Raw genomic sequence first — 15209 nt, forward strand, 5'->3', positions numbered from 1 at the left:
TACATTTCTAGTAGTTTATATTGTTTTCAGTTTTAGTATCATTGTACACCTTGACCACACTATCCATAATAACACATGCAAATAAAAAAGATCATTAATGCTCCTCCATCCCACACAAAAACAAGCATGACGTATATTTAATGACTATTCCCAAACTCAGTATGTACAGTCTAGCCTGTGATGAGCGACATATGACATGCAACCTGGTCTACTACATTTGTATCTCCCCATATTTGTTGTTGTTATTTAACCTATATTGTGATTTTTTTGCTTTTGTTGTTGTCAAGTGATCTATTCGTGGAAAAGTAAAGACACCATTGTTAAATGTTTGAATGGTCAGATTAGCGTGTGCAACTCCATATGTTTGTTCAAAATGTTCCTAATTATTCTTGAGTTATCATTAGGAAACCATTTTACTGTTTCGAGTCACTGTGACCTTGACCTTTGACCTAGTGACCTGAAAATCAATAGGGGTCATCTGCCAGTGATGATCAATGTACCTATGAAGTTTCATGATCCTAGGCGTAAGCGTTCTTGAGTTATCATCCGAAAACCATTTTTCTAAGTTGAGTCACCGTGACATTTTAATTGTCAGGTAAACTCGTGCAACTCCATATGTTTCTTCATAATTTTTTGACATTAATGCAGTTGTCTTAAATGGATTAAAATTCAATTATTAAATGCATTTAATAATGGCAGTACTGTAATATAACTTTTATCATAATTGAAAATCTGCTTAAAATATTGTTATTATGGTTATAACAGGTACTAAAACTGACTACTAAATCTTTATAATTTCATGTTATAATCTTCTGTTACCTTTGACCTTTTGACCAAAAAATGGATTGACCTCTTAATTTTCCTCGATGTAAACATTAAACATGTTGCCTGGCTGTAGATCAAAGCATTTCCTAGATATACACTGTAACTCCTATATAGTGCGGTCCGTTATAACGCTGTGTCCAATATAACGCGGGGGGTCCTTGGATCCTGTTTTTTCTCCAACCTTCCATACTGATTCAAATCCATGTTATGCAACTTCATGTATTTTCATAAATTCAAAGAAGCCGGCAAAATCACAGCTTGATTGCTCTATCCGTCCAGTTAACTGATTTTAATCGATAGAGGTTAAACGACACTTGACAGCTAATTAGTGTTACTCTGTTGTGTAATGTTAATAAAGGTGTGAAAACTTGCGAGTCGGTGTTTATTACATGTATTCCCTATCAGAGCGGTTCGGTGCGCTAATTTCAATAAGGCAAGTGCAAGCGGAATAATTATCAAATTAAAGTTATTTAAAACGATTACCTGTTTATGTTTTATATTTACCGTGTATTGTATTTCATTGTAAACTATGGTTGTGTAAGTGTGTTATCGTTTATTATATGCTACACATGCTTGATAAATAAAAATATCTTTGTGCGTGTTAAATGTTTCAGTACGTATACGAAAAAATAAATTTAAAAATCCTGACGATTTATTTACATGCTAACGCAGTGTAATACTTAACAGAGATGCACTTAAATTTTTGCCCATTATCAGAAAGTCCACGGAAAGCACGTTTTTTACATGCTGCATATGACACAATAAAACATTTCTTTGTACATGTATCGTATTGCATTCGATCTAAATTTAAATTCGCTCGTCCAATGAAAGCTGTGTCCCATAATGCACTGTACTATTTTTTCTGAAAAATGGCTTAGGCATATGAATTTGTTTACGAAGTTCGTAAACATATTTCTTGTCATAAATGTTAAACATTATTTTTTCGAAAGTGATGTAATTATATTGGATTATCGGATAAATGTGCACATTAGAAAAGTGGTATGTATACTGTTATCGTTCGATTCGGTTTACCGTAAAACGTTCCGTATAAGGCGCATTTGTGTATAACGCGCATGTACTTTTTGATGCCAAAAAAATCGGGAAAAAAGTTTTTGAAGCAAAAAAAAAATGGGGGGGGAGAAAAAATCCGTACCGTAGGCTAACTGAAAATTGTTTTATTTACATTGCTGATCTCACGCGTTCTTGTATTGTTTCAATTATTAACAAGGGCTGTTTGTAAAACATGCATGCCCCCCATATGGCCTGTCCGTTGTACTGGCAGCCATTGTGTGAATACGACTTTCGTCACTGTGACCTTGACCTTTGACCCTGTGACCTGAAAATCAATAGGGGTCATCTGCAAGTCATGATCAATCTACCTATAAAGTTTCATTATCCTAGGCATATGCGTTCTTGAATTATCATCCCAAAATCATTTTACTATTTCGGATCAACGTGACCTCGACCTTTGACCTAGTGACCTCAAAATCAATAGGAGTCATCTGCGAGTCATGATCAATCTACGCATGAAGTTTCATGATCCTAGGTGTATGCGTTCTTGAGTTATCATCCGGAAACCATTTTACTATTTCGGGTCACCGTGACTTTGACCTTTGACCTAGTGACCTCAAAATCAATAGGGGTCATCTGCAAGTCATGATCAATGTACCTATGAAGTTTCATGATCCTAGGCCCAAGCGTTCTTGAGTTATCGTCTGACAACCACCTGGTGGACGGACGGACCGACTGACCGACCTACCGACCGACTGACCGACATGAGCAAAGCAATATACCCCCCCTTTTTCGAAGGGGGGCATAATAACATATTGGACAAATATAAGCACGCATTTTCGAACGAAAATAATGAGTGATTTCTTGCCTGATATGTATCCATAAACCAAAGAATAAGTAATCGGTTTCAAAATGATTCCCAGTTTAATTTGTCTGAAATCGACCAATTTTCACAGCTGGAAAGAGACGTTACATAGACCAGCTCATGTCTGCCCAGTATCAAAATGAAATACCACTAGCATATCTGGGCATTTTTCATTCCAAGAATACTTAGAGCATGTATTTGGTACTGGGCATCATGGCTTGGGAATATTTATTGGTAGATTCCTCAAGAAACGCTCCACAGCAAGAAGGAATAATGTTTATCAAAGTTGTCTCCCCTAGATAACAAAACTCTTCATTTTTGAGTAGATTAACAGTTGTGTGGAAAAAGTCTATCATAGGGAGAAGTTGTATTTATTTAATATCTACATCTATTATTTTATTTGTGAGCAATTATTTAACTGTTTGTTTTGTAATAATGAAAACAACATGTTTTTTTTGGGGGGGAATATTTGTTCATACCTGGAAAAACATAATTTGTGTTGGCAACAAAAAATGACTTATAGCTGTAATGATATTTTGATCCTGGTTTTCTTACGTAAAGTAATATTGATTAAAATTTGCACAATTTTCATATCAATTTCAAATTAATACAGTAAAATTTAGAATACTTCCAGCATCCAACGGTGACATTGATTAATTAAACTATATAGCCAATATTGTTTTTTTCATTTTTATTGACAGTCGTAATAAAACCGACAGGACTGTTCTTTAATAGAAATAATGTTCTACTGAAAATCAATGGTGATTAAATCTGTATAAAAGCCTAGATTTAATTAATAAGAACTACGTCCATGAATATAGTAATTGAAAATTTTATAATGTTTCTCTGAGCGCAGTAAAGTACCAGCTGGGTTGTAGAGAAAATTTTAATGAACGCTTAGAAATAGACGTCGCCACGATTAAATGGGACTTGTACTCGCAATCAAACAATTGTCTGTTTGGAATTTTTGTAACAATAACATGTCTACAGTAATTTAAAACGGACTGGTAATGGACTTGATTTGTTAAGGAGGATGAAATAAATAATGGTGCCAGGACTTTAAAGCAAAATATAGTAATTTGATATGCGGCTTTTGGCACATATTGTATCTTTAGACATTAATAATAATTTTGCCAGAACAACTCTTGACATATGAGTCCGGTCATGCAAAATAAGGTCTTATTCCATGTTTGGCCAGCGGCCCTGTCTGCTTTACTCACATAAGGTTTCAGGGTCTTGTTTGTGGAAAGGGTTATACTGACCAGACTGTGTGGATGTGAAGGCTGGTCGGGAACTACCCTAGCCCCACATGGCATAAGACCCATTTTCGCATGAACAGGTCACATTTTACATCATATAACCCTTTATTACTTAGATACGTATTTTTAGGCATTTGTAGTCCCTCAGAAAGTTAAATTTTAAACCAATATTCCCATGCAGTAAAAGGAAAAAAAAACTAAGTCCGTAAAAGCGGATTCTTCTACTTGTGTTCTGAGTTATAAGGATTTCTTCAAAAAAACAACCAGTTCAATTGTGGACTAATATCATCCCAAACCTTAACACCATCTTATACCAGTTCTCAAAATTGGGACCAGTAATTTAAACTTCAGTATGTGTCACTCAACTGCAGATATGTCAAAGTCACTTTATATGGGACCATGGCAGTAAACTTCATTTGAGGACCAGTTGACACGAATTGAAACATAAGTCCAGTCAGATTTCAATCTTGAGACCCTATGAAAACACATTCTGAAGATACAAACCATTTCTAGTTGGAATAACTAGTGATAAAAGCAAACTTTGGCATCAATTCAGAACAAAGTGCAGCATTCAAACTTACGACCAATATTGGACATCATAGGCCCGTAACCTATGTTTTTGAATTCACCAGTTGACTAAAGACCATGCTGGGACAAATATTTAGGACTTAAAAAATCAGTTTCAATGTACAAAGACTTGCAGTCTGTCTATTCCAACTTCAGCCCTCATTTGAGATTGTATTTAACTTTAACCCTTTGCATGCTGGGAAATTTGTCTTCTGCTAAAATGTCGTCTGCTGAATTTCTAAAATTAGCATTTTCTTCGATTTTTTCCAAAGAATACTATCAGAATAGCAAACAGTTTGGATCCTGATGAGATGCCACGTTCTGTGGCGTCTCATCTGGATCTAAACTGATTGCAAAGGCCTTCAAAATTGGGTTCCCGCACTGAAAGGGTTAACTGAGCCTGAAAAGTCCAACTTGGGGTCAAATTGTGACTTAAAGTTCTTGCATGTGACTGGGTAATCATACTTCAAACAAGTAGAGGAATCAATATTATATATTATTCTATATCCAATAAATTCATCCAATCGGCATTCTTCATATGTACCAAGTGACCGTCCAATATATTCCGGTATTGGATCCAAAAAGTCTGTATTTTTTCCATATTGGACAGTTGAGTACAAGTGCACTAAGCAATTGTTTTATAACGATAAAAGCCGTTACCGAGAAAAAGTATCCGAATGTACTATAATCGATTCACACAGGCAATATTTTGCTTGTATGTCTCTTTTTAATACTTTCCTATTGAAAATATGAGAGGAAATAAAAACCGAATCGAGAATGTGATATTTAATTTATTTTTATTGTTAGAAATTAAAAAAAATGCAAAAGCAATTGATATTGTTATTGCTAGAAATTGAAAACAAATATGCAACAGCAAAACAAAAAATCAATTTTATTAACCTCAATGACAACTTTAATCCAATGCTAGCCTAATAACAACTAAGTTACAATGATATGCATTTCCATTTTTCATTTTCTGTTCTTCCATCCATTTATCGAAATGTATTTTAAACCACAGTATTTGTTGATAGCGTTTGTACACATGCTCACCATTCTGACCCAAAGGCCAAAACACAATTTACGAATTCGTAATCCTGTCGGAGCGAGTTGTTTTATTCCTTTCAAAGTTAACAATTATGCATGACAAACAAACAATCTGAAAAACGTTTTGCCTTTTGGATTCGTTCAATGCAATCAAAATGGTATAATTTGCTACTAGATTTATTAAACACTACCACCTCCATATTGTTGTCCCTAAAATGCAGAGTCTTGCTTATACTAGTATGTTTTGTCAGAGAAATGACGTCACACGAGATACGTCATAAAGTGCGTAATCAATGAATGAAAATAAAAAAACGGAAAGCTGGTTTGGTAATGAGGATATAGAATAAAAAGTTTATTAGACGTTTAAACTGTACAATACGTGATAAATTTGGACTCGCACACAGTTTGAAGTCATATTGGACTCGCCTAACGGCTCGTCCAATATGACTTCAAACTGTGTGCTCGTCCAAATATATCTCCGTATTGTACAGTGAAACGTCTAATAACCTATAATTATACATATTTAATATATTGGCCCTGCTCTGTGAAAATGGGCTTTAATGCATGTGCATAAAGTGCCATCCAAGATTAGCCTGTGATATATTTCATTTGAAGAAAGTCTCTTCCTGGCAAAAATCAAGTTTATAAGGCGGAATTGTCTTCCCTGATTAGCCAGCCTGTGCGGACTGCTCAACTAAACTCCTATTTTGATGGTTTAGTATATTATACTATTATAAACTCTTTAAAGCATTTTGTACTATTACACTTATCATATTTAAATAGACCAGTTCATATTTTCACATTTTCCCACTGCTACTCAATATTAGTTTTGTAACAATTCCCTCTTTCTAAACATTACTTTTCCATATCGTGGCAAACAAAACAGACAAACATTTACGACTTAATGGGTGTTGCAAAAATGTTATCTGAAAACTAGAAAACTATCCAAGTTTACTGTATCATGAGAAATAATAAGCTGTAATGTGTTTTTTCCCTGTTTTTTGTTCATTTTCTGTAAACTTTCAAGACACTGGTCAATAATTCACACAGCGCTGGCCTGAGATCCTGGGAACTTTTTCACTGGTCATTATTTGGTGGACAGAAAAATCAATGTATTAGAAATTTTATTACAGTTCATCTTGTCTGTGCTCGTGAATTTTAATCTTAATCAACCCATCCCAGTGGCACCAGTCCGGAATTCAGCATTCGTTTGCAGGGGATCTTGTGAAAACAGCCGTAAATAAATTCAACTGGACAGTACAAATTATGGACACTGGTGATTTTTTCCCTTCTCCAGACATTGAATAATGCCATATACTATAATGCACAATCTACCAAAAAACAGCAGTGTTAAGACTGCTTATATCTTAAACACAAACAAGTCACATTAAAATGGACTTTAATTTTTGTTGACCTTTAAATGATAGCCAATATCCTGGCATAAATTCTTCATTACAACAAAAACAAGAAACCGTCGGAGACGGGTGATGCTCCCAAAAGTTTTTTTTTGTCACAATATTGCATTGTATATTCAGATAAAAGGAAACATCTTGAGGGGCATAACTTTGGACAAAATAATACGATAGATGGTTTAGCAACTTAAAAATTTCAAAGGGCCATAACTCTGTGAAAAATCATCCGACCAGAACCGGCTGATAATATGCACATGTCCTCTTGGTAGTGAAGCTTCCCATAAAGTTTCATTGAATTCCGGTTATTAGTTGCTGAGAAATAGCCCGGACAAGAATTGCACTATATGTACAGTTAATGGAAAATTTCAAAGGGCCATAACTCTGTGAAAAATCTTCCGACCAGAACCCGCTGATAATATGCACATCTCCTTTTGGAAGTGAAGCTTCCCATAAAGTTTCTTTGAATTCCGAGTATTAGTTGGTGAGAAATAGCCCGGACAAAAATTGTGCATGGACGCACACACGCACGGACAGACGAAGCGGCAACTATATTCTCCCCCCAAAATAAATTTTGGGGGAGCATAATAAACTGAAGAGCTTTGTCACAGACGTGAGGAATACCCCCACATGCTACATTGACACAGAATATTTTGCATGTTGTCTTCACAAAAACAGCGGACACCATGCTCAATGTTTTAAACGCACTAGGTGACCCCGTGACCTAGATTTTGACCCGCCGCATGGCCCATGTTCGAGCTTGACCTACACATCATCTAGTTACAACTTCAGACCCAGTGTGGTGAAGATCAGATGAAAACTACTTGAATCAGAGAGCAGACACCATGCTGAATGTGTAAAACATACTATGTGACCCCGTGACCTAGTTTTTTATCTGGCACAGCCCATGTTCGAGCTTGGCCTTAAGATCATCTTGATAAAACTTCTGACCAAGTTTGGTGAGATTGTATAAAACTACTTGAATAAGACAGGGGACACCATGCTGAATGTTAAAAAACGCAGTAAGTGACCCCGTGACCTAGTGTTTGGCCCTGCATGGCCCATGTTCAAACTTGGCGTAGAGATCATCTAGATAAAACTTCTGACCAAGTTTGGTGCAGATATTGGATAAAAACTACTTGAATTAGAGAGCAAACACCATGCTCAATGTTTAAAACACACTAAGTGACCCCGTGACCTAGCTTTTGACCTGCCATGACCCGTGTAATTGTTCGAACTTGGACTAGACATCATCTACATACACATTCTGACCAATTTGAGTGAAGCTCGGATGAAAACACCTTGAATTAGAGAGCAGACACCATTCTCAATGTTTAAAACGCACTAAGTGACCCTGTGACCTAGTTTTTGACTCGGCATGACCCATATTCGAACTAGACCTAGACATCATCTAGATACAACATCTGACCAAGTTTGGTGAAGATCAGATAAAAACAACTTGAATTAGAGAGCATGCAGACACTTAATACGGACTGACCGACAGACAGACAGACTGACCGAGAGACAAGTTCACTCCTATATACCCCTAAACTTTGTTTGTGGGGCTATAACTAGTTGCAATAATCCAACTCCCAGCTATTGACCCTCTTGGTTGATGGGAGTTGCAACTGCTTACGGCATTTTCCATGTCCCCTGCCCAGAATCCGAGTTGCAGTTTAATCGGAAATATTAGCCACATAAACTATTTTCTGGCATAAATAAACACAAATAGATCGTAAATATATCCATAATGCGCAAATAAAAACAACTTACATGATATGTAATGCTCGCATAATATTGATATTAATCTAAAGTTTCAAACACGTTAACGGTTCTTTTAAATGTATATGTTTTTGCAATGGACAAAGTCGAGGAATTCCGAATTCGAAAATACGCTATAAACCATCTCGGGAATCATCAGCCAGATAAATCTCGTGTCTAATCTACCAATCGTAATATATGGACTATCTCCGAAACATTCGTAAGATCGATCAAATAGTAAATTCAAAACTTCGGCTTTCGGTTTGATAACGGGTTTTGTATATAGTTTTGGTTTTGAGTATTTCTCCACAATCGACTTGCAAATTGATATCGGTAATAACAGGTATTGTGTTTGTAACGATGTATTAGGCTGATTAAACTCGAGTTTATAGACCTACATGAGACATAATTTTTTTCCAAAAAAAAAATGGGTTACAAGGAAGACTTCTGAGTTGTAAGTATGTACTTATAAAAGCTCAGAGCATTCAAGAAGAACTAGGGTAGTGTTTTTCCCAGGCCATTTTAGCGTGGCGAAAAGCCACGCCGCCCTCCCGGATCGCCACGCTGCCCTTTTCAAAGTTAAATTTCGCCACGCGCCCTTCTTTTCAAAGGCAAATTTCGCCACGCGCCCTTATTGATAGCATCTTTATTGCCTTTCAATCTAACTTGGTCCGCAAAATCAACGTCCTTGATTGTCTGTGACACTCCGACTGTGCTTGATTTACTTGAGAGACGTCAACTCTAATCGACTACATTTGAGCAGATTTAATCTATTACAGTGCTCGATTTATAGGTAAACTGCTTCAAAGCTGTGAATTAGTCATGCGTGAATAACCCCGTGTCAGTATCAATCGATAATGCCAGAGGATATGTTATACCAAGTGCACTTTTCGGTCGACAATGTGCACACTCCACCATGTGAAATTATGCACCTTGATATTTTTTTTAAGTTTTTTTTTTACATAAGAAGAGTTATGTGACAATCCCTTTAACCAAACAATAATATTTTTTCAATTGTGAGAAGCGTTACTCAAATAGAGGGATACTTCTACAGTAACATAGTAATTGTCAGGTTAACTTGTGCAACTCCATATGTTTGTTCATAATTTAAAGAGATTTGTGCAGTTGTGGGACAAATTGGATTGTAGAGGTATCCATGTACGCAGAACAATGTTCTAGTTACTGTTTTCAATTTTAATATTGTAAACCTTGACCACACTGTCAATAATAACAAATGCAAGAAAAGAGGCATGACTTATAATTTATGTATATTCCCAAACATTTTTCAATCAGCCATCGATGAAAGTCAATATATTGTTCATTACCACCTGTCTTAAGTAGATTAAAAGTCAATGAATGAAAGCATTTAATAAGGGCAGTACTGTAATATATATGAAGAATGTCCAATTGTCCTACATGTACAGTGTTTTATCATAATTGAAAATCTGTTTAAACAAGGGCTGTTTGTAAAACATGCATGCCCCCCATATGGGCTGTCCGTTGTAGTAGCCGCCATTGTATGAATACGTTTTTGGTCACTGTGACCTTGACCTTTGACCTAGAGACCTGAAAATCAATAGGGGTCATCTGCGAGTCATGAAAAAATGTACTTTTGTAGTGTCATGATCCTAGGCACAAGCGTTCTTGAATTATCATCCGGAAAATATTTTACTGTTTCAGGTCACCGTGACATTGACCTTTGACCTAGTGACCTGAAAATCAATATGGGTCATCTGCGAGTCATGATCAATGTACCTATGAAATTTCATGATCCTAGGCGTAAGCGTTCTTAAATTATCATCCCGAAACCACTTTACTATTTTGGGTCACCGTGACCTTGACCTTTGACCTAATGACCTGAAAAATTAATAGGGGTCATCTGCAAGTCATGATCAATGTACCTATGAAGTTTCATGATCCTAGGCAAAAGCGTTCTTGAGTAATCATCCGGAAACCATTTTACTATTTCGTATCACCTTGACCTTGACCTTTGACCTAGTGACCTCAAAATCAATAGGGGTTATTTGCGAGTCATGATCAATGTACCTCTGAAGTTTCATGATCCTAGGCCTAAGCGTTCTTGAGTTATCATCCCGAAACCATCTGGTGGACAGACAATACAGACATATGGACGGACATACGGACCGACATGTGCAAAACAACAAACCCCCTCTTCTTCGAAGGGGGGCATAACAATATGTAGGGCTCTTTAACCAGGCAATCACTTTTTCTAGGTAACCAAAGTAATCTAGGTAATCATAAGTAGTTTCTTGACAGCTTTAATTTCTTATTGCAGCTGGATAGAGATTTCTTCAATATTGGAAACAAAACACTAGACAAGAATTCTAGTACACATAAAGGTAGTCTTGTCTATAAGGCTTGTGAGAATTGCTCATGCATTGTGACTGGTCTGACAGTGATTATAGAGCTCATAATTTGTGTTGAATGCACTTTGTTTTACAAGTTAAACCAATGCAATCATAAATCAAACATGAGATCTACTTTGGACAAAGAACCCAGTGTATAATGTAAATCTATTCTATAATAACTCCAAGCTAAAAGACCTCCCATACCTGAGCATTTAATATATACTAAAATTTAGTTCTGTACTGTTTGAATTGAAACCCACCTTCAAACTTCTTGTTTTTCTGATGCATCGTTATTAAAGACACAGGTTATAAATGCCATCACAGGAAATATTAAACGCCCATGAATAAGAAGTTCAGGAAATTTCTTTATTGTACAGTATTTATGTGAATACAAATAACAAGTCCAGAAAAGACACAAATTAATTTCATAAGTCATTTCCAAAAATTTGAAAGAAAGTGTAGTCGTTAAATTTCATTGTATTTGATACTTTTCACAACAAATTCAGGAAAAAATGTGTTTGTTAAAATACGATAAATCAAAATTGCAAACTTGACAATACTTAATTCTCATTAAAATTGTGACATTATATAGTTCATTGATTTCTAAACACGTTTATGTGCCAAAGTATTTCAGTAATACCTGTGATCATTGAAGGCACACTTTGTGCAGCACAGCTGACTGTGGTCATCACATAACATTTCAATTTTGTCGTCCTTGTTTGCTTCACACTTTAATAGAAATTCCTCCACCTGTTTCTAAACTGGCCATTTGTTCATGTCATTCCTTCCATAAGCTGAATGTTTTTTAAACCACTTATCATGCAACTGAATACATTTCCCACAATAAAGTTTCAAACATGTTTTGCAGCAAAAATCTGCATCCGATTGCTCTTTGCATGACAAACAAATAAAATCGTTAACTCCATCGGATCCTATGGCAAGAGAAGACATAGAAAAGGCTGCCATTTTTATAATAGACTTGTAGCAAACAAAACGTAACAATTTGTTTATAGGCAAATTCTTAATTTTACAGTATCTCTTTGAATATGAATGAATATTCCAGATAATACATAATGTAATTGTTTGTGTATTATTAAACAGTCAAGAAATCACGAATTATGTCTTGATTAGAAACCAAGATTAACCTTAATTATTTTAACTGAATACAAACCATCTTAACTGTCAAGGGATATTCAATGGTCTGATAGTAGTAAACAGTGTAACTTGAATGGGACTATTGGGTCACTGGAGTATTGAATATACAGTGAAACCTAGCTATAACGGCCACATGTGCACGCCAGGAATGCGGATACTTTGATAACAGATGGCACTTCGATACCAGATAACAACAAAAGCCACGCGCGAGAGATGAGTTCTTCAGCTTTTTTGCATTTATGTTCTGTTCATTTGGTTTTCAGACACGTAACATTGTTTGGTTGATTAATGGTATAGTACTTCGTATTGCGGAGTAAACAAATCGTGGAAAAAACAGTGGATTATAATAAAAAAGATAAAATTCCATCAATAATCATTATGGATTCGATTATCAGTACATATTTAAACAAAATAAAAATACTTGGAAATAAAGCAAGAACGTGCCAAATAATCGAAATAAAAGATCAATATGTCCATTAAAGTTACAACATGCTAAATTTTAGTTAACTAACGTATTTGAGGAAAAAATTCAAATGTTTTAAGAGTCGGATGCCAAATTATCATGGACACATGTTTAACCCATCATCTCAAAGACAATGGCACTTCGATTGCAGATTACTCGACACTTTTTACCAGACACAAATTTAATGAATCAGAAATGCATAATTCGCTGTGGAAAACTGTTATAGTAAGCAGGCAACAAATAAAAATGTGTGTACTGACATAAATTAACAAGGGACAAAATTGTCACAAAACCAGGTTTTCATTGTGAAAAAAAATCTGATTAAGGGAGACAACTCAAACTGAACTTTTGAAATGAACAAACAAAATTAACCCCCTTTGTAAGTTTGTTTCAAAATAAATCTATTTTAAGTTGTGGTGACCTTGACATTGGAGATATTGACGTGATTCTTTCGTGCAACACACCGTCCCATGATGGTGAACAAATGTGCCAAATAATTGTAAAATCTCACAATGAATGACATAGTTATGGCCAGGACAAGCTCATTTATGGCCATTTTTGACCTTTGAACTCAAAGTGTGACCTTGACCTTGGAGATATCGACATAATTATTTCGCGCGACACACCGCTCAATGATGGTGAACAAATGTGCCAAAAGATTTTAAAATATGACAATGAACGACATAGTTATGGCCCGGACAAGCTTGTTCCGCCCGCCAGCCAGCCAGCCAGCCCGCCCGCATTCGCCAATCTAATAACCAGTTTTTTCCTTCGGAAAACCTGGTTAAAAACGAATTACCAAAACATGTTCTTATCCTTTTGGAATATGATTTCATATAAATGTGATAGACACACGGGAAACTACTTCGATATGCCTAATACCATAAATTTTCCAGTTTTCGAGTCACCCAACAGCTGGATCTTCGCATAGTAAACACGCTTAAACAATTTCAAATTACATTAAAAATGTAACTCCTCAGACATATCAAAGGTGTTAATTTAAAATTGTTTAACCTCATGTACTATGTAATTTTAAATTACATTCTTTGTAGCGAAACAGCTGATCAAAAGCATGTATAATTATGTCCTAATAAAGGTACTAAGGCCATTTACTTATATACTAGATCGCGTGTCATGAAACATCACTCCGCTAAAACTGCAAAGAGCTAAATTTCAGCAGCGATACAGGTCCAAAATTCTATTATAACTTTTTGGCTCAATGCCATGAAATAAACAAGAGCACCGCCTTGCGGATGCAGACCGCTATCTATTTTTCTTTTAAAGGTGAAGGGACCTATCTCAATTTCAATCACAAATGAGGGAGGGGTGGAGTGGAGAGGGGTGTATAGTGGTGGGGGTGTGGTCATTTATTACATTATCTTCCAAAAAGAAGAATGAAGAATGACTTCCACCACTCAAAATGTGCAGATTCATGAGAACCCCGCTTTGATTTTATTTATTTTTGACCTTTGACTTTGAAGGATGACCTTGACCTTGAAGGATGACCTTGACCTTGATTTTCCACCACTCAAAATGTTGCGGCTTCATGAGAACGCCGCTTTGAAATTTTATAAAAAAAATTGACCTTGAAGGATGACCTTGACCTTTAACTTGCACCACTCAAAATGTGCAGCTTCAGAACTCCGCTTTAAAAAAAAATGTTGACCTTTGACCTTGAAGGATGACCTTGACCTTAAAGAAGGGCCATGACCTTGAACTTTCACTACTAAAAATGTGTAGCTTCATGATAATGCCGCTTTGATTTTTTTTTTACCTTTGACCTTGACGGATGACCTTGACCTTGAAGAATGACATTGACCTTGAACTTCCACCACTCAAAATGTATAGCTTCATGAGAACGCCGCTTTGAAATTATTTAAAAAAAAATTACCTTGAAGGATGACCTTGACCTTTAACTTCCACAACTCAAAATGTGCAGCTTCATGATAACGCCGCTTTGCTGGTGTTTTTTACCTTTGAGCTTGAAGGATGACCTTGACCTTGAAGGATGACCTTGACCTTGAACTTACACCACTCAAAATGTGCAGCTTCATGAAAACGCCGCTTTGAAATTAAAAAAAATAAATTGACCTTTGACCTTGAAGGATGACCTTGACCTTGAAGGATGACCTTGAACTTCCACCACTCAAAATGTGCAGCTTCTTGAAAAGGCCGCTTTGAATTTTTAATTATTTTTTTACCTTGGAGGATGACTTGACCTTTAACTTCCATCACTCAAAATGTGCAGCTTCATGATAACGCCACTTTGATTTATTTTTTTTTAACCTTTGACCTTGAAGGATGACCTTGACCTTGAATGATGACCTTGACCTTAAACTTCCACCACTCAAAAATGTATAGCTTCATGATAACGCCGCTCTGATTTTTTTTTTTGACCCTTGATCTTGAAGGATGACCTTGACATTGAAGAATGACCTTGATCTTGAACTTCCAACACTCAAAATGTGCAGCTTCATGAGA

The 15209-nt window shown here is 36.0% G+C and overlaps 1 protein-coding gene across 1 annotated transcript in view; it reads right to left on the reverse strand.

The window, feature by feature from the left end:
* The window catches only part of LOC127864681 (uncharacterized), a 79759-nt gene extending 67767 nt beyond the window's left edge, over window positions 1-11992 (reverse strand). Inside the window, exon 1 of the mRNA XM_052404557.1 lies at window positions 11751-11992. Within this exon, the coding sequence (XP_052260517.1) occupies window positions 11751-11809 (59 nt within the window). The 5' untranslated portion in view covers window positions 11810-11992. The remainder of the gene's footprint in view (window positions 1-11750) is intronic.
* Between the last annotated feature and the right edge of the window lie 3217 nt (window positions 11993-15209).

This window comes from Dreissena polymorpha, chromosome 1, assembly GCF_020536995.1.
Source record: "Dreissena polymorpha isolate Duluth1 chromosome 1, UMN_Dpol_1.0, whole genome shotgun sequence".
In the NCBI taxonomy this organism is placed as follows: Eukaryota; Metazoa; Mollusca; class Bivalvia; order Myida; family Dreissenidae; genus Dreissena; species Dreissena polymorpha.